The sequence below is a fragment of the Plectropomus leopardus genome, chromosome 4 (genome assembly GCF_026936395.1).
Source record: "Plectropomus leopardus strain MGB_pleo_1.0 chromosome 4, ASM2693639v1, whole genome shotgun sequence".
Classification (NCBI taxonomy): domain Eukaryota; kingdom Metazoa; phylum Chordata; class Actinopteri; order Perciformes; family Serranidae; genus Plectropomus; species Plectropomus leopardus.
This window is the reverse complement of record NC_142179.1, coordinates 26,034,086-26,053,989: the sequence shown is the minus strand read 5'-3', so window position 1 is coordinate 26,053,989 and position 19,904 is coordinate 26,034,086. Positions and strand designations below refer to the sequence as shown.

General features: G+C 41.4%; 1 protein-coding gene across 7 annotated transcripts in view; it reads left to right on the top strand.

Moving 5' to 3' along the window:
- sorbs3 (sorbin and SH3 domain containing 3) overlaps positions 1 to 19,904 on the top strand; it is a 32,588-nt gene that overhangs the window by 7,159 nt on the left and 5,525 nt on the right. For 3 of the 7 annotated variants that reach the window (XM_042488264.2, XM_042488262.2, XM_042488259.2), the window contains exons 1-15: positions 512 to 662; positions 8,190 to 8,262; positions 9,043 to 9,231; positions 9,413 to 9,485; positions 11,285 to 11,418; positions 11,611 to 11,674; positions 12,567 to 12,605; positions 12,691 to 12,778; positions 13,970 to 14,078; positions 16,352 to 16,405; positions 16,549 to 16,656; positions 17,328 to 17,383; positions 18,897 to 18,967; positions 19,577 to 19,638; positions 19,813 to 19,859. In XM_042488264.2, coding sequence (XP_042344198.2) covers positions 8,251 to 8,262; positions 9,043 to 9,231; positions 9,413 to 9,485; positions 11,285 to 11,418; positions 11,611 to 11,674; positions 12,567 to 12,605; positions 12,691 to 12,778; positions 13,970 to 14,078; positions 16,352 to 16,405; positions 16,549 to 16,656; positions 17,328 to 17,383; positions 18,897 to 18,967; positions 19,577 to 19,638; positions 19,813 to 19,859 — 1,106 coding nt within the window. In that variant the 5' untranslated portion in view covers positions 512 to 662; positions 8,190 to 8,250. Of the gene's footprint in view, positions 1 to 510; positions 663 to 8,189; positions 8,263 to 9,042; positions 9,232 to 9,412; positions 9,486 to 11,284; positions 11,419 to 11,610; positions 11,675 to 12,566; positions 12,606 to 12,690; positions 12,779 to 13,969; positions 14,079 to 16,351; positions 16,406 to 16,548; positions 16,657 to 17,327; positions 17,384 to 18,896; positions 18,968 to 19,576; positions 19,639 to 19,812; positions 19,860 to 19,904 lie in introns of those variants that run through there. The other 4 variants (XM_088076950.1, XM_042488260.2, XM_042488261.2 and 1 more) reach the window with 3 other exon arrangements.

Genomic DNA, 19,904 nt, shown 5'->3' with positions numbered 1-19,904 from the left:
GTTTCCTTCAACCTTGACATGCAACAGTGTTGCTGGTGTGTGTTGGATCATGGGAGAAAAGTCAGAGGGACTCGTGCTGTCACTGCTGAACTACATGGTGCAGAGTAATGACTCTGAAACACTTCCAGAGCTACTGGAACAGACAGAGCTCCTATTCTCCTTTCATGCCAGAGATGTGGCCTTTGCACTCACATGAACATAAAAAACACACACAAAAGCAGATGAAGGCATGGGAGAGATAAAGTTAGGAGGGGGTGTCACGGAGTCACTGGGCAGTGTCTGTGAGGTGGAGGTGATGAACTATTTGCATTCCCCTTTGGTTAACCTCTGTGTTGTGAAATATCACCTCATCACAACAATAGGGCTGCTTCACTGAAGGAGGTGCCCCCTCCACACCCCACCCCTCGAACTGACAAGCCAAGAGCAGAGGGTGCCTTTTGAACAGGGGCCGAAGTAGGTTGCTATGGCGATGCCTGTCAACCGGGAAGTCCTCCATGGAGGCAGGCAGAGCGAGAGAGAGAGAGAGAGAGAGAGAGAGAGAGATTGTGTGTCCTGGTTAGTCTCATGAGTGAGAAAGACGGAGCAGGGAGGGTCTGCAGCGCGGTGCACGTCTCGGGCAGAGAGAAAGAGGTGCGAGTTCACTTGTTGGTGCCACTTTTAAGGTGAGTAAACTCTTTCCTAAGAGAGGTTTAACGAGGGAGTAATCATGATAATTACGACAGTAGCAAACTTTTTTTTAAAGGTTGAGTAACCTGTCTGACCGCTCAGGGCTACACCCAGGATTAAGAGTACACTGTCTTAATGCTTTTGCGGTGCACCTGAAAACAAGTTTACCCGTGTGATGTGTATAGTTGTGAAGTTGAAACCTGTGGGAGTTAACTGATTGAGCTTTTTGGCAAGTGGTGGCAAGAGCAGCTGTGAGTTAAAGCAGGAGCAGCGAGAGACAGAGAGAGAAAAGCACTGTGGGCACTGACATGCCAGCACAGAGTCAGAGGAAATCATTTATTTTGCCATCCTGCTGCAGATTTCAGGTTGATTGGTCTTAAATCAGGACCGTCCACTCATCACTGGTGGCTCCCCTTACTGTCAGGTTGATTTCCACAGCCGGCTCTGATTCCCTTTGTGATATTACTGAGGGTCTGGCTGTCAGTCCTCATATCCACAGGCTGCACTCAGCTCTGAAGATGCAGAATGACAGGCATGAGGGTTTGTGCGATTTGTCCGCATTTAGCGTGATTTGAGTGTGTATTTTCTCATGCTTTGGTCTGACACATTGCATTACAGTTTCACTTTCACAAATCCATCCAAATAAGGAGTTATCTGCAATGATGTGAAGTGTGTTTGTTGCAAGGACAAATCTGATAAACTTCAGCTTGGAGCTGGGCTCTTCTTGGGAGAGAGAGGCTTTGATTTACTGGCCCGCAGCTCCCCCTGGGAACACATCGCCTCTCCATTGACAAGAAACACACAGGCTGACTCCTCCTGTTGCTCCGAGTGGAGGAGCACCATACAAGGAGGTGAAATACTTCCCTACTGATAAATGTGTGTATCCCCCAATAACTGCATATCATAAACTTGCGGCTGCAGGACCTTGTATGGGCTGCTACGTTACAGAAGGGCAGCGTGGTTGCGTGATCAACCTCACAGGACCTCTTACATCTCTCGCATAACTGCAGAGTGACTCATTTAATGTGTTTGGGAAGAAATACCCACTTTATTTATTCAGCAAATGTGCTTGTGATTACCTTCTCACCACTTTTTAAGGCAGGATTTCTTCGGGTTTTTATGAGCCTGTTATACAACTGGACATTGAGTACGTGCAAACGGCTGATAAGACTTTACCCTTGTGTCTGTTGCGTTGTTCTTAGTTAATATCCAGGAAAAAACACTTCAGGCGAAGATCAGATTCTGTTTATACTTTGTAGATTGTAGAAAATTGTAGAAAAATAGTGTCTAAAGTCAAAGCCCACCCAGACAAAATGACCACCTTGAGCAAATATTGAGTTCATATTTCGGCCGGTGTCCTGCATGTAGTAGGACTTAGTGCAGTAGTTCCCACCTCATGCGGTCAATGATTAACTCCTCAGCACCCTGCACACAGAAGCAGAGAATAACACACGTTAATGAATGGAAATTCATGAGTGACAGTTTTATTTATTTTATTTAAGACTCTCAGTCATTGTCCCCGCTCATTACTGAAACGTGCTCCACTGTTACTGATGATTTATGGACAGCCTGATTCTCCCTCTGACCACAAATCATTACTTTCCCGATGGTGCGCCAAACAGATCGCAGACACTCGCGGGTCACCACTGTGACAGTTGTATGTGTGGTCACCTTGAAAGCTTTGTTCTTAGTGAGAACAATTCAAGAAGCTGTGTATGTGGAGGAGGAGGAGGTCATCGCAGGTCAGGGTGTACTCACTTGTGTCCTTCTATGGAAGAAAGACAACGTTAGGGGGACCTCTGTTGACTAATGAGTTTTAAAGAATTGTGACCTCATAGCAAGTTCATTTGTCATCAGTTTCTGCGGTACTGAATGACACTACAGTGGATGTTTTTGTTGTTTCACAATTTTTTTCTGCAATAGTGTTACTTTTGCATTACCCCTGTGTTGCTATTCCCGGCCGTGGAAACCTCCCATTGTGATTCACAGGAATCACAGGGGTGTGGTGAAGTTCACTGACCTTGTAGCTGCTGAGTGAGTAGGTCTGCTCTGGCTCAGCAACTTCAGATAACAGTCTGGTTCCTCATTTGCTCCTTATGGGTAAAAAAAGAGAGAAGAAGAAGAAGAAAAAAAAAGCTGGTCCCTCACTAGCAGACTCTTACCCAGTACCACTGCTTGGTCATTGATTTCCGCATCAGATCCCGACACAAAAGGCACCATTCACAGTGGTATGAAATGCGCAGGCAAACATAAAGTATGTCAGTAAATAGCTTACTTGCGAACTTTGAAGCTGTTATGTCCTAAAAAGGCGGTTGCTAACAACTGGGTAAATTAAACTACAGAACATCACGTCGAACCGTGCCAAAAAAGGGCTTTACAGCCTGGTAGCAGTGGCAGCGTTAAATGATGCGATGTGGTTTAGCTTTTTACTTCTGGTGATTTAGGCTTCAAAAATTCTGAAAGTGGTTTTCATTTGTGAAGATTACCTTGCCGAACAAAAATTGTCATCCAAAAAGGGAACCCGGGCGAAGCTAGCTTCCGTGTCGGCCTTCAGAAAAACTTCATCCCTGGGGCACTCCATACGAAGTGCTTTACAAACCGTGTATATTTATTTAAAAAAAGACTTATGATTCTGATGAGCAAAAAGTGTAGATTTCCTCTTAAAATGGAAGTGTATTTTGAAAAGACACAATGCATGTAACAGGCATAAATTGACAAACTAACATTTAACAACAGATGCAGGAGGATACTGAGGGCGTCATATGAAGACGCGAGTTTTGATGAGAAAGTGTTGAAACTAATATGCTTTTTGAGTATATCACAACAAAGATGTTTGATTTGATGATTTTGATGGAGCTGTTTCGCTTTTGTTTCACAGATCAGTTTATAAATTTTAACATCTGGCTCTGTGCTGCAGAGACCGGATGAGTTTCCTGGGGGACAAAGACACAGATTTCCATACTAAAATCCCCCGATTCTTATTTTGGATGTCCTCAGTTAGCCCGTGAAATACTAAACGTAAAGCATGGGTAGAAAGCAACATAAAATGCAATGTAGAAAGCTGGAAGTTAAAAAAAAAAAAAAACACGACATCATCCTCAGCTGGGCCTTTTATGGCTCTGGATTTTCCTTCCATCCTAAAACGGATCCTGCCGTGATAATGGACCTCTCACCTACCAGGGGTTTGACTTGTAAATACCTGAGCTATAAAGTTCATACATTTCAGACAGATAACATCAGTGCACTAACGCACCAACAGTTCGAAAACCCCCTGTCTCCATGTGAAAGCTTAGCTGCCTCCGCTGTTGAGTCTCAGTAATTATGTAAGAATGCACCGGGCGTTCAGCGCAAACCCAGAGAGAGCCAGACCTCTGGACAGGGATTTTCTTGCTAGATATCAACAGTGATTTTTCCTTATTAGGTAGGATTGTGTTTGGTGCTCTCAAAGGGGGAATGTATGCACCGTTGGAGGATTTCTCTTTTGGATTCAGCTCCCTGGAGAAATGAGACACAGAGACAGTGTTATGACATGAGCTTACTCATCAGGATGCTACATCAGTGAAGCAGGACTTCTCAGTGTTTGGGTCCTCTGAGCAGAGGGAGCTCCAATATCAGCTTTTTAATTATCAAGGGAAAACTAAAAAATGGTCTAATAATAAGAAGGTAAAAAAAAATGATGTATTTATTTACATAGGGTAAACTGTTCAGTTCCTCACAGAAAAATATTGAGAAGTTCCAGCTATAATTGCTTTTACAGCACACATCCCTTTTAGTAAAGGTCCATTGTGTAGGATTTAGAGGGGATATATATTAAGAGAAATGAAATAATTATTTTCTTTAATGTAGAATCACCTGAAAATAAGAAATGGTTGTTACCTTAGAATGAGCCTTTCATATTTATATAGGGACCTGGTCCTTGTTCACAGAGTCAACCATGTTGCAGTACCATGTTTCTACTGTAGCCCAGAATGGACAAACCAAACACTGGCTTTAGATAGGGCCATCACTGTTTTCGTGTTAGCCTCCATAGCTAACACCTCCTTCACGACGAGAAGCATGGGAAAAACACTGACTGTCATTTGAAGCTGCTTTATTCAGTGTTTTTACCAGTTTAAATCGCTGGCTCTGTTTAAATCACTGGGTTTGTTTGTTTTGGAGAAAAAGAGACCATTGTGACCTCTCTGATAATTTGACTGGTAAAAATCTCCAGAACGTCTGGATCAGAGAAAAAGGTGATCACACATTAGCAGGTGCTGGGTTAGCAGACTGTTTGTGACGAGCCAAACAGCATATGAGAAACACTGATTTTCAATTTGATTTTATTTATAAGGCCCATTATCACAAATCACAATTTGCCTCAGTGGGCTTTACAGCATACAAGATCCCTCTGACCTTAGACCCTTATAATGTGAAACAGCTTTATTCAGTGTTTTTACTGGTTTTAATCCCTGGGTCCATTTGTTTTGGAGAGGATGAGACCCCTGTGGATAATTTTGCCTCTCTGTGAAAACCTCCTGAAAAATGAACACAGAAGGAATTCTGACCTGGAGACGTTTCAGCTGGTTGCAATCTGCAATCCTCACCTCTAGATGCCACTAAATCCTCCCTAAATCTCTACAGTTGACCTATAAAGGGGCACTCCATAATTTTACAGCAAATGTTATTGAATTCATCTTGAAGAGTATTACTTGGCTTGTAAGAAAAGTATTTTAATGTCTACTGTGGCACCAAAGGAAGCTTTTCAAAGAGAAAAAAATGAATAAAAAAGACAATAAATAGAAAAGAAGCTGATGGTGCGATCAGGGTCACTGCTGTTTTTGTTATCTCGGCTTGTACTTGAAATATTAAATGTTTAAAAAAAAACCTGATGCTAGTTTTGAAAGAGGCAGTCATTTAGGAAGTATACAGGGTCATCCATACATATATTTAATTAATCCCTGATTCATTTTTTCATATGCACACATGCACACGCTGTGATGGTGCTGCCCATTAACAGGAGCCATGAGCAGTTAGGTGTTCGGTGCCTCACTCAAGGGCACCTCAGCAGTGCCCAGGAGGCAAACTGGCATCTCAGTCCACACTTCATACTTGGTTGTTATCTCAAGTTACATTATGGGAAATAACCATCAAGAGCTTTTGGATCTCAGGATATCTCTGCTTTTGATTTTATTCTCTTTTTTTTGTACTCATCTCTTGTGAGTGCAGTTATTAGTGGGGCACCCCTTTGAATCTGCATTATATTAAGATATTTGTTCACCTTTTTCAAGTTTCTCACCAATTATGAAATTGATTGGAATGGAAAAAAGCATCTGTCATGAAAATGGAGCTTGTTTGTTTGCTCTTGAGGGTTTCTGAATCAAAGAAGCCTATGTGGAAACAGTTCTTGTTAGTGAATTACAATAGTTATTTGTTTGATGGGGCTTTTAACGTGAATGGCAGCCTGCCGAGGGCAGATCCGGTGTAAATAAGGCCCACCATGTCAGACACATTGTAAATGAGATTACTTTAAGCCATTATTTGTAAGTGTAGCATGTTTGCAGTGTTGCCTATTGTTAGACAGAGAATGAGCCGGCTGTGATGGCTTTGGGCGATGATAGGTCATCTGTCATGTCTGAGCAGTAATGGTATTGTTGTAGACACAATCCTCCGTTTCCCATATTTTTCCCGTTATGTAAGGCAGTTTATTGGGAGATGATGACTCAGACAGAGTGACATCGTTGTCTGGTAACTGGAGCATTGACTCTATCTCTGCTCTGTGCTGTCTCCTGTCCCTGTGCGCAGAGAAACAGAGTGCGTATAGTTTTCTTGGAATTGACCACAATGATTATGGACTCTAATGCTCAGCTGCAAATGCCACATGGAAAACTCATTAGAGCAAATTGTGTTGGGCAGCTCTCAGCCTGTAGTAGCCTGGCCCACACTTGGTCATTACTTTCTTGCCAAGCTACAAAGCCATAGTTTGCACCAGAACAGGAAAAATAACCTAATCCTTATATTAACCCTATTTCTTCCTTGCAATCTCTGATGTCCTTTTCCACAAAATAAGAAATGTTTTGACCACAGTCCGAGTGCACAAAGATCACATTATTTCTGTGGAGAGCAGGGATGCAGGGCTGTACATTGGCCTTGGTTTCTATGCCTACAATGTTATTATGGACCATGTAGCCACTGTAGATGAGGGGTGCCTGCCGCATACAGGAGCGGAAATAGCCTCCCCCTCTTACTCCTCATGCCTTTGATGTTGAAACAGCAGGGCCTAATCTGTTTTTCTGAGGTGCTGTTGATTAGGAGCTGGTCTCTGCTTTCAGTAGCTGACCTTCTCCGTCATCCAGCTCCTCAAGTCCAGCTTATTACGGCATTGTATCACTGGGAAAAGTGACGCAGGCATGTGAGTCACACTCGTTTTTTGGGTGGGTTTTTCCTTAGTAACAGGGAGAAGTGGATGATGCTAACTTTCCCTTTTTGGGAATACTAGTGGGATGGGATAATGGAACAAGTCTGCCTGGAGGTAACATGTGAGGCACTGTTGAGCCCAACATGGCTAATGAATCAAAGGGTTAAAAAAAGAGCATGCTATGAGATTCAGAATACAAATTGAAGAGATACAATCTTTGGATCTTACAGATTCAGTGCGTAAGATTTAGGGAGATTTAGTCGCATCTAGCAGTGAAATAACAGATTGCAACCAGCTGAAACTTCCCCCGGTTAGATTTCCTTCAGTTTTCATTGTTCAGGGTTTTTTTTTTTAATGGAAGCTGAAATATCTGCGAAAATGCAAAAAATGCGATGAGTGCAAATGACCTTATCTAGAGCCAGTGTTTAGTTTGTCTGTTCTGGGCTACTGTAGAAACATGGCAGTGTACATACAGTAGCAAAAACACTACAATTTTCATTTTCAGGCAATTATATGCGAACAAAAACATACTTTTTATATCATACCCCATTTATGGCAATACAGCCCACTAAATTACACACATATCTTTAAGATTATTTTCACAGACATTGAGTGAATATCTGCAATGAAAAAATAACAAATCTAATGCCTGTAAAAACCCCTGAAAACCTATTTTCTCATTTAGCATGCTCGTTGAGCAACAAGGTCCTAATCTACACACAATTTAACAGAGCAGTTTACAATATTTCTCATAAAATATGTTTCATGTCTGTTCTTTGATCACTTGTTTGAAGCTGTACTCTAGTTTTTTTTTTTTAAAAAGTTATGTATTTCAATCATGAGCTGGCAAAATGAAATGGAAGTCCTTTATACTTGACTGCACCTTTGATAGAGAAGATAAACAGATTGGAAGTCTGCCACAGATATGTTTGCTGTAGCGATGAGGCAAGACACTAAACTTGAAAAAGCAAATATAACATTATCATCTTGATCTGTTGATACCCTGTCTTGAAGGTTCTAGTCATTTTCTCTTTATTGAAAACAGAAGAGTCTTCTGTAAAATGAATACTTTAAAATGAAAAAAGTCTATTTCTATATAAAAATGTTTGCATTTTGCATGTCTTTGCAGATACTTTTGATGCTGGGCAAAAGACTTTCATACCTGCCATACAAGGACCACAACGGATCACATGCAGTCTCAGGTAAAGACCTTTTTAACTATGTCTACTGTTGACTTTTACAATTGTTGAACATGTGCAATTGTCCTAAATAAGCACATTTAAACAAAAAAAACAAAAAAAAACTAGAAAAAACGACTCATGAGTGTCACAAATGTCAGTACAGTCCAGTGTCTCCACAATATGCCTTTGGTGCAGACAGCAGTCCCACCGTTACCATAAGGCACAGGGGCTTTCCCATGACCCCCACAACCACACAGGGAGGACTAAAGCACCTGATTCAAATACATAGCGCTCCAATAGCAGAGCTAGACCAGCCATTGTGGACGGGGGGAGTAAAACGATCACCATGGAGACCACAAGACCACTGCTGGCCCTGGCTGGACTTTGAGGTTGACATCAGCGGCCCCTTCCCAACCTCCGTGGCCCCGGCTCCACCCCCTGGCTGCAGAATAGGGAGACCTGGTGAATAGGGAGTTAATGGGCACATAATGGTCCTCTCCTGTTTCAGTGCCCCCACTCTGCACCTTGAATGAGGCCTTTCTGGAGTTGTGGCAAGAGAGATGATGAAGTGGGTGGAACAACACTTCCCACTGGTCCTGCTTTAAATAAATTAGGGGCCTTTCTATCCGCGGCTCCCCCACTGAGGCCAGTTCTTCTCTGGAGAATGGCTGCGCCGCTAACAAGTTCACATGACTTCCCATAGAGAGCAATGTTTACCCAGGGCCAGCAGGAGGACACGACAGGAGCAGAGTTCACACATTGTTTTTTTTTATCCATATTTCTCATTTCCTCTATATTTAGCAACGTATGGAAGTGGCTGGAGATCCAAATGGCTCCCGGGTCGTCATGTCCAGGGAGCCTGGAGTTTCCTCAACCCAGCATATCCTGACATCTCCAGAGCTGACACATGAGGTGGTCATCTCACCTGGACTCCCTACACCTCCTCTGAGTCCTTTTCGCTCTGCACGGCTGCCATCTGGAGAGTACAAGGTATGCACAATATTTTTCTGGAGGCTGTGTTAATAACAATGCTGAGGGTGAGTGCATGGAATTTGGTAAACAAGTGCTCCTCCCTGTGGAAAAATGATGCATCACAGGTCATACGTTCAGCCACGGACATGTTTTGACCATTACCGCACTGGGATGCTGATATGTTTGTGCCCTTCTTAAGGTGTCAGAAGTAAATGGAAGTGGACCAACAACTCTAAGCTTTGGATCTTACTATGGCCCCTCACAAATGCATGGTGAGGTTCCAGTTGTTGTTGTTTTTTTTTAAATATGTGCATCATGAGTGCCTTGTTTTACAATTTGAAATAAATATTAATTTATTTCAGATGCTGCTAATTAACAATTATGTGTGCTGGCTGCTGAAAATCTGCTATACAAATCCTGAAATAGCAACAATGTGTTGGATGTGCTGAAGAATGTTGAAGTTTCACTTTAAGCACAAGCACTCAGTGAAATTAGTGTTCATTTAAAGATGCAGCATGTTGGATTTAGGGGATATATTGGCAGAAATGCAATATAATATACGAATTGTGTTTTTATCAGTGTGAGACCACCTGAAAATAAAGAATTGTGTTTTCATGACCTTAGAACAGTGTTTCCCAAAGCTCGGCTCGAGTAGCACTGCATGTGTTAGAGCTGCTGAACACCTGCTCCAACACAGCTGACTCAATCATCAATGATCAGCTTGTCATGAACTCCTGAAGCTGCTTGATAACAAGCTGATCATTTTATTTAGTTGTATTGCAGCAGGAAGAGATCTAAAACATGCGGGTGGTCGTCGAGGAGAGGTTTGGGAAAGGCTTCCTGGTTCACACTGGATGGGAAACGGCAGCTCAGTGTGCCGATTTTCCATGAAGCACCTTCCTTCCTTTTAGTACCCGTGGTGAGAAATTACACCATTCACACTGGATGCTCTGCGGCCCCAAGCTCCGCGGCAGGCTCACGATCTGCAGCCATAGATTCAGTGTCTGGTCTATTTTTTTCCTCAAGCCGCAAGAGAATCTGGCAGGAAAACACACTAAATACTCTATAACAAATTATATAAAGTTATATATATATATATATTATATATAAGTTAAATTATATAAGGTATATTTGATATGAATGATGTAATCATGACAAATGATGAAATATGCATCCAGTGCTTCCACGGTGCTTGTTTGTTGTGTCTACAGAGAGGGAGAGAGACGGGCTGCTGATGGGCGGCTATGCAACAATTAACATAGTGGTGTGCTTCCCCGTTAATATCCACAGTGTGCCGCAATGTTTCACCGCCACATTTCACAAACATATTTCTATAGTATCCCAGAATGGACAAGCCAAACTATGGCTGTAGGTCGGGCATTTCGCGTTTTTGTATTGTCACATTCGCCACTATAGTTCTTGTACACGCTTGGAACATGGAAGAAGGTTCAGCTGGTTACAGTCTGCAACCACAGCTGCTAAATGCCCCAAAGTCCGACATAGCAGACCTTCAAGTGCATGAGGGCTAAAAAATGTTGTATTTGAAAAAATAAAAGTGCTAAGACGGGCTGAAGATTCAAACTTCAAGCACTGAAAGAAGTTAAAATGTCAGTCGATCTGTGTGATAAATTGAGCTTGAAATGTCAGTTGAAGTGGATGCCCTGAAACGAGGTAATACCAGTTCAAGTGCATAAACTAAAGTAAGCGTCAGTTGAAGTGTTAGCTGTTGTGTAAGCACTTACAGCAGTTTTAATAAATCGTGTTTAAAGAGTGTAAGTTGTTGGAGTTAGAGCTGAAGCATTTTTCTTTCGCTCAAAGATGACACCTGAGATTTGAAAGGGTTTGAAATGTCGGTCACCGTGTGAGCATTTAAAGTGGAAACAGCCGAATCATCACTTGACATGTAAACACTGAAAGAAGTTGAACTGTGACTTGTGACAGATGACAGCATGTGATGTGGTAGGGTTTAAAATCAGATTAATGGCAGTATGCATCACCTGAATAATCTGAAATCAATAATAAATGGGAGCAAAATGATTACTTAAGTCTTTTTGTTGTGACTGTGACTCAGGTGGACTGTCCAATGGTGTCCAGGGCTCTGCCACTTTACCACGCAGCTGGACTCCCACCAGGGAGGAGAGGCTTATCAAGTTCTCAGGAATAGGTCCAGTGGATGAAACTGGGATGCCCATTGCCTCCAGATCAGTAAGACGAAGATTCAAACTGAACTATAGTTTTACATCTGATTGATTTATCTCTGTTTTTCTTTGGATACATTCTCATCAAATATGTATCCTATGATAATCTGACATATTCATGTTCCCGCTACATCCAATGTGCTGCATTTCCCACCAGATTTGTTTACCTTCTGCGCCCTACCCTCTTTTCTTATCCCAGAGTGTTAACAAGCCCAGAGACTGGTACAAGAGCATGTTCAGACAGATTCACAAGAAGCTAGAGGGTAAGGACGCTCCACCTCCTCCTCCTCCTCCTCCTCCTCCTCCTCCTCCTCCTCCTCCTCCTCCTCCTTCTCCTCTCACAAACACAACACCAGAGTGAATTCCTCTCTGTCGTGTCAGGTACTGCAGGAGGTGATCTAGCAAACAGATTACTGCAGAGGCAAAATAAGACATGATGAAAGAGCTCGAAAGTCTTATGTCATCTGTGCTTATTAGTTCTGACAAGAATCCAACGTGTTATCTCAGCCCCTCCTAAATTGAGCGGTTCATTTGTCTCTATTACATGTTGCGTAACAGAAACACATTCCCTGTTATTTGTGTGGTTAGTGGCACCATCGCAGCACCAAGCTGGTATTGGGGGATCGCTCTGCTCAGGATCAGCTTCGGACAAATAACATGATTTGTCCTCTTAAACAACACTGGATATCTAAGCACTGAAGAGCACTGCAACAATGCACCTCACAGAGGTGCTAATGATCATCTCTGGTGGAACAAAGACAGAATTGATACATTATGATAGCTGAAGTTAATTTATTGATTACTTTTTTATGTGCAAAACAAATGATCAGCATAGAAAATATTATTTTTTATAGTTTAAACTATCAAACATGATCTAAAATTGTTATACTGAAAGGGTGCTCATACTTTTTTATTATCATCAATCATCTAATAATGTAATATAGAAAACATAGTACTACTACTATTAATAACAATAATGACCCTAAAATACACCCATGAAAGTGGCTAGGTCTCACTATGAGAGAAATCCTGTCATTGTGAGCGGATATAAAATGATAAAAAAAAGAATCGTTTAAGGTTTGTTTTTTTTGGTTGATTTTTCTTTGCCCCAGTGTAACAAGTCTTCAAATAAAATTCTGTGTTGTACTTTATTAGAACCCGAGCTGGAGGATTCAGAGCGGTGGTCAGCCGAGCGTAAGTCAATCCACCAGATTCCTCATTGTTGTCCTGTCCAGTTACATTGTCACTTTTCTCTTAAGTGACGTACACTCATCTGCAGGGCTCCAGTTATCTGCCCACACGGAGGAAAGTAATGAAGCAGACAAGAATCTCTTCAGACTAACACCATATGGAGCTCTACCAGACTGGTGAGTTTACACTGGTTTGATGTAACTGCTTTGGGGTCATGTGGTGGATAATAGCCCGTCGCAGCATGCATGTACAAGAGAGAAGACAGGCAAGCTGTCAGTCCATCACATGGCACATTCAGACAGTCAGAAAATCACTCACATTCACGCCTTCAGGCCATTTAATAAAGTCTCGAGTGAACCTGAGCTGCATATTTTTTCTCTTTGGTAAGAAAATTAAAACCTAGGGGCAGAAAATGTGAACATGCACACAGGAAGGCACAGAGGCAGGAGTCAAACTTGAAGAAATACTACATTTTGGGAAATATGCTAACTTGCTTTCTTGCAAGTGCTTGGTATTGTTAAAAAAAAACAAACTACAATACCAGTAGCAATACCCTTAAAGTGATACTGATACCAGTAGTCTACTTCATTTGAGATGTGAATAGTAGAGTAGTGTTTACTATTGCTAAAAATAAATTAAAAAAATATTTTATTTTTAAGAACTTTCTGAAGGTTTTTTTTTTTTTAAATATTCCAAAAATAAGCAAGTTAACTGTCTCCTGCCTCCTAGCTCACAGATATGTGAGTGGTATTGATCTTTTCAACTAACTCTCGGCAAAAAAATGAATATATGTATATCCCAAAATGTGGAACTACTACTTTCAACTCTTTCTTTAGGTTACTAATGTAACTCTGTATCACACTGAAACAATTTAATAAAAAAAACCAGATTGGTTTAAAAGAAAAACTGACAGAGTAAAGAATGATTAAAAAATACATATTAGATGGGAGAAATTAGAGCTAAATTCATGTGCAAATTTGGCAAGAAATAGAATATTTTAAATGTTCAACAAGACAGAAGATTAGCAGTATATGTTAATGTACCCAATGTACCATTTTCACTACTAGTATTAAAAAAAATAATATATTCCTTAGATAAACACTGCATGTGACGTCTTTTATGTGAATACCAACCTAAACTCAGGCCAGGAGCAGTGGAGGGAAAACGTGTGGGACAGACAAGTTTGGATTTGTTGTTACAGGCACTCACAATGAAGACATGATTTAGTTGCTGTCCATGGTGTGTGTGTGTGTGTGTGTGTGTGTGTGTGTGTGTGTGTGTGTGTGTGTGTGTGTGTGTGTGTGTGTGTGTGTGTGTGTGTGTGTGTGTGTGTGTGTGTGTGTGTGTGTTGGGGTGTTATGTTTCAGTAGCGAGTATGTAGATAAGCTGTCAGACCCGGGAAAGCAGCACCCTCAACCGAGAAGCATATACGACTTTGAGCCTGGAAAGAGTAGCACCTCAGAAACCCGCAGCCAGGTAACGACCTCACATGCAGTCAGAGTTTAAAAATACGCCGTGATATCACTCTGATTCAAACAGATGAATAATATTTCTCCTGCATAATTCTTTAACCTCTAGATGTATCCAGTGTTGTTGCAGGCTCTAATGATGGTAATTCTTTGTGTAGTCTTGCACTTTTTAGCAGTGTGTGGGATCAAGGACAGGTATGAGGATGGGCACCACCTGGGCGTCCTCATATTTCATCTACTCAGGCTTGGTGACTTGGTGTACCTGCTGCTAACCGCCAGATGTGCTCACTTCTTCTTTTATTCAGAGCATCAAGCATTCATTCATTTAGCTTTTCAGATAAGAACAGACATAATCCAGGTTTTTATGATGGTGTTTGTATCACCTGTTTTGCTGAAAGTATTTAAAAAGCTGGTGAGGTTGACTCATATTTATTTACATCTGAGATTTTACTTTATTGTCCAGGAGCTGTTGTAATTGGGTATGCAGCTGTTTGTATGTGTCACTTTGTTTAAACACCCTTGGTGAGTTACAGACGGTGTCTCTAAAGATTTTTTTCTTTTTTTGTCAATGGCTCTTGCGACAATGTCCCAGATCTGGTGCACATTGTGCCTTGTGTCCGCGTCTGTGAAGAAAAGGAATCTTTGTTTCCACTCCCCCACAGGAGCTGAGGTGTCTTGTGATCCGTATTATGGTGTTAACCTCTTGTGGTGTTTAATGGCTCACAGCATGGAGACTTATTTCATTTCCTCTTTATGACAGCGGCCTATGTTGTATTCCCTGGACAGTGTTTAGAAAATCAGCGTGCAGACCATATCAGGTGTTGTGCTGCTTCACAGTGACATTACAGACTGTGTTGAAGTGAGGATGACTCCCAGCTGAGGGGACGGCCTTGGCGTTTACAGGGACACATTCAGCCAAGGTTCTAACAAAAAAAACCCTGAAAATGGAGCAGGGGGTCTGTGGTTCTCACCAACAGAGCCTTTTAAAGCCATGCTTGATAGAACCAGCTGCTTGTTTGGTGTCGAGTCTGTAAAGACACAGGGAGAGTGGTATCTGCCAGCTAGTTAAATCAAGTTTACTAGAATATGAATGAAAAATGTGGATGTTTTCTTATTCCTCTGCTGGCATCTTGGCATCCAGCCCGTATCCAAGTGTCCCTTTATTATGAAAACTTTTTTTACCTTATAAGGTACAAGGTAACTTTGTTGTCATTTTTCTTAAAAATAGTTTATATATATATATATATATATATACATATACATATGTGTACCGTATATGTATATGTATATACACTTTATATAGATATTTAAGATATTAAAGAGTTTCATTTGCTACTTTTAGTTTTTCCTCTATATTTCGCTTAAACAGTCATCCAGGGCATTGGCACTGACCACATACAAATCCAGTTACTCTCAGATGTATCTTATATCAGTCTACTGTGTAGCAGGCACATCTATTAACAGAAATGGGATATAATATTCATAACTTTGTTTTTGTTAGTGTATAATCACCAGAAAATAAGAATCATTGTCCTTTTGTTACCTTAGAATGAGCCGTTTATATCTACAGACAAAGTGGGTCCTCCTCCAAGGAGTCCACCATGTTTCTACAGCAGCCCAGAATGGACAAACCAAACACTGGCTCTAGAAAGAGCCGTTTGGGATTTTATGTTTTTGTGCTAGCCAGAAGTTTCAGTTCTGCAACCTCATTGCGAGATGCCGCTAAATCCTAAAAACTAGACCTTTAAATTTGTTTCCACAAAAAGAGATGTGTCCAAACACTTAGGAAATGGTGACGTGCTCTCAGATTTGCAGTTTGTAGGGTTGAGCCGAATAATTAGATAAAATGAGTGTCTGGTAAAGTTAATGTACTTTGTACAAGTATCATCCTCGTAAAATGTGTCATTTGGTTAGCTGTGTTCAATCTCTAACTGTCTGGGGGCTTCTCTGTACATAGTTTTCTAATAAATAATATCACAACTTCTGATCATATTTTTTGGAGCCATATTATTCAGTTGCCCCCAAATTCCTCTTTACTCCTAAACACACTGTCAAAAAAGTTGTCAAATGGTTGTAACATGACCAGACACCAACCAACCAATCCTCCTATAATAGAATATTGCTACCTGGCCCCAAGTTTTGTATGTGACAAGTACTTGAAGGGATTTTATGAAACTGTATTTATGAATATGCACCATGTCATCAGCATAAACTAACAAAACTCTCTAAATAGTAATTTTGTTGTTTGTTGTTGTCATTGCTTTCTTTTTCTGTTGTCAGGTTCATGTGCCCCCGAAGAAACAACCTGAGACACCAAAGTCCCCTTCAATTGAGGTGAGCTGCTTTAAATTTCTATTTCTGCATTCACTCTGTCGAGGTCTCATTTTACAAATCATACAAAAGGGACACCATTAGCTCCGAAGATTGTTTTAGTGTTTTAATTTTGCCCTTCCAACTCCATTATTGCTGGGGCTCAGGCCAGTCTGGTCTCTGAGCTGAGCCGGTTTGAGGCTGAGCTGGACTCGGAGATCCAGGGCCTGGAGAGGAGACTTTCCCAGAAGAAGCACCGTCGTGGCCGGGGTGAGGTACTGAGCCCCCCTCCTGACTCTCTCTGCTGAAGCATCCCTCCTCCTCCCACCCCAATTTAGCCGCTGCAATACCCTCACCCACCCTCACCCCTACTCCCCCACTCCTAGTGAAGGCTGCAGGTCTCAGTGAGACCCTCCCTGCTTGTTAGCCCTCTAGCTACATATGTTGTTTTTCCTCTGTGACCTGGATAACAGTCGTGGAATCGCCTGCCTGCCTTGCTCTTGGATTGATCGTCTGTGTTAATCACCTGCCTGCAAATTGGCCCCATGCCCGCAAATTTGGCTGCCAAAAAAGAATTTTTGCAATGATCATGATAATGTTGATTCGAACTCGCCTTTGCAATTCCACAGTGCTTGATTTTAGAGAGCGACTTGGATGCAACCCTGCCCAAAACATTTTGGATTGTCATGCTGATTATTGTGTGATTACATTTGCTTCATATGCTGCAATATGATTACATTTGCTTTATTTGACTGAAATCACAGGCAGCTCAGACAGATGGTGTTGTTTTTTTAGCCCAAGGAGGATAGGACCCAGGGGATTTCTTGCTCCTCTGGGAGTGGTCAGCACCTCGACTTTGTCTGAGTTGTTGTGAGATTTCCTCTGAGCTGTGAGATACAGTTAGCTGCAGGGAACAAACTGAGTTTAATGTTCACTCTGCTTTCAGGAGGCCAGAGACAGGGAACCGCTGACTGCTCCAAAGACTGCGACTCCAAACTACAGGTCAGTGATGTGAGAATGTGGAATATGATTAATCCAAAATGATATTTAACAGGTTATAATAACATCTCTACTGACTTTTAGACACATTTAAGAAGCATTTTTAAACAACATGAGGAGTTTTTTTCTTCTGCAATATAGTGTAAATTTGTACTTATGTTCTGTTACATGACACTGTTCAGTTTCACTCATACTAAAAGTGCACAGTTTTTCTGTCACATACCAACAAGACTGTTTAGAGTAGATTTAGAGCTTTCAAGTACTGACTATAAATAGTATGTTTCTTGGCAAGTTTTACCTTTAACTTATTTTTGTGCAAAGCTGTGGCATTCCTGTCTTCTTTTCCTGTTATAGTTAGAGTGATGAAATTTGCTCACAAACAACAAGTGGACAAAGGGAGTTCAGAGAGAAATACATGAGGCTGAAATTGAAAGCAGTTTTAGTAATACTTAGATATAATAGAATAAAAATGTTATTGATGCTTTTGCAGGTCTTAATGTGATATTATTTTCATTGGTTTGGATTTTATTAAAGAGGTACATGAAGGACAGGTTAATGGAAAGGCCTGGGTCAATCACCACCTAACAGACCTCCTCTGAGCCCAACACCCAGCCTCTTAATCCACTCTGACATTACTTCAGCGAGTAGGAGTAACTGCTGGTTGCTTCCTGCTGTTTTAAGAAATCCTGCACTGTGATTGGACAGTGCGACCATTAATACTTTGCAGGGTACCTGTTCTGTTAGCGGGATCAGCTGACTCTGTGCTGGACTCTGCTAGGAAGCTGTTGAACTTTAACAAGTTCAAGTACAGTGTTTGTTACTTCAAACAGTAGACAGCATTCCACATTTCTCACCATGTGCGTAATGCTCTCCCGGAGGATTCTCGCTGTTGTTTGCTAAGTTGAGTTCATGGGTTTTGACCTTTCCTGGCTCGGTGAGATGAGGGAGGGCTTTTTTTGAGAGCCTGTTGCTAGACACATGTGAAATTAAACCAAACAGCAGCAAGAAATTGTCTGTTTTTTACTGTTTCCTGTTATAGACATGTTGTGTATCTGTTGGCGTCCAGCTGCAAATACTGGAACACAAAACAACACTGTCTGCAAACATGCAAATGAGTTCAGAGGAAGCCAGACAGGAAGCTTTGGGTTTGGGATACATTCTTAACCAATAAAAACTCATAATTCTGATCATGAAAGGGGTTTCGGGGCTATAAAGATGATTTGCACCCCAAACTTCATCTAAACCAGATTGTCGAGATTGTCAATTCAAGGATAAAAATATGAGTCACACAGTATCATCTGCATGGCCTCTAGCTGTCTGATTATCTGTCTCATCTCTGTCCAGCGTATAAGAACAAGCAGTTGCAACCAGATGTGTCGTACAGTAAATCTGCACACACACTGTCCCCTGCAGAATTTGGGCTGTGTGTATTTCATTATGTTTGACTCTCCCTGATTGGAAGACACAGTGACAGTAAAATGAAAATAAAATGCTCAATTTTTCTTCACTTTTACAGCAGTTTATCAGCAGCAAAGCAGCCTGTCCGTCGCTCTGCTGGAACACCATTGACCTCTGCTCCCACATATGGTAAACATGAAGTTCTTTCCCTTTTTGCTCTGCGGCACACATGCACACTGTGATGTTCCCTACAACTCTGCCATAATGATTTTGATAGTATTTTTCTCAGTGCTGTCCACAAGTTGATCTTGCTCTTCCTCTTCCTTGAACCCACTGACCCATTAAAGGCGAGCAGCAGTGAGCAGCTCATGTAATCAGACAGCATTTTTTTGATGAAGACTTTTAGTAATCTAATATATTTTGCAAGTCCCATGATTCTCTTTTATTGCCATTGTTGTCTCCTGCTCTTGTTGTGTCTTTCGATGAGGTGAGCATGGTAAGCTTCTGCAGTTTTTTTTCCTATAGAATCAGAGCGTGCTGCAGATGGGTGGGGAGGAAGCCCACAATAATAGGAAGTTGAACTCGGAAGACGTGATTAAAGATTAGCTTTATCCAATTGTTTTTCCTGGAAATTAGTCCAGATGGGGCCAGCCTGCATAATAATACAAGATCCTTTATGAACATATGTAGCCGGGACTGCATTTTCATAGCAACGACGCCCGAAAACAACATGTGCTGAACAAAGAGTGCACATTTCAGACTGCACTCATAATGCCGTGCCTTCACTTTGTTCCACAGTAGACCGTCTTTCCCCTGCAAATGAAACCATGGAGCTCCCACCCAAGAAAGAGGAGAAAAAGGTTTGTTTTTATCACTTTCTTGTCACCTTAGAGGCTGGGAAAGCTTTAAAAAGTCAATTTTGTTTTAAGCTGTGGCATTTTGTTTTTGTGGTCTGAGTACATTCTGAGTTGTTCACATATTAACTGCATCAATAATTCTTCCCAAAACATTGAATGATTTGTTTGTTTTTCCAGATGAAAGCAGCGCGAGCCAAGTTCAATTTCCAGGCTCAGTCACCCAAGTGAGTTGCTGCATGCGAACTGATATAATAGACATGCCATTTCCT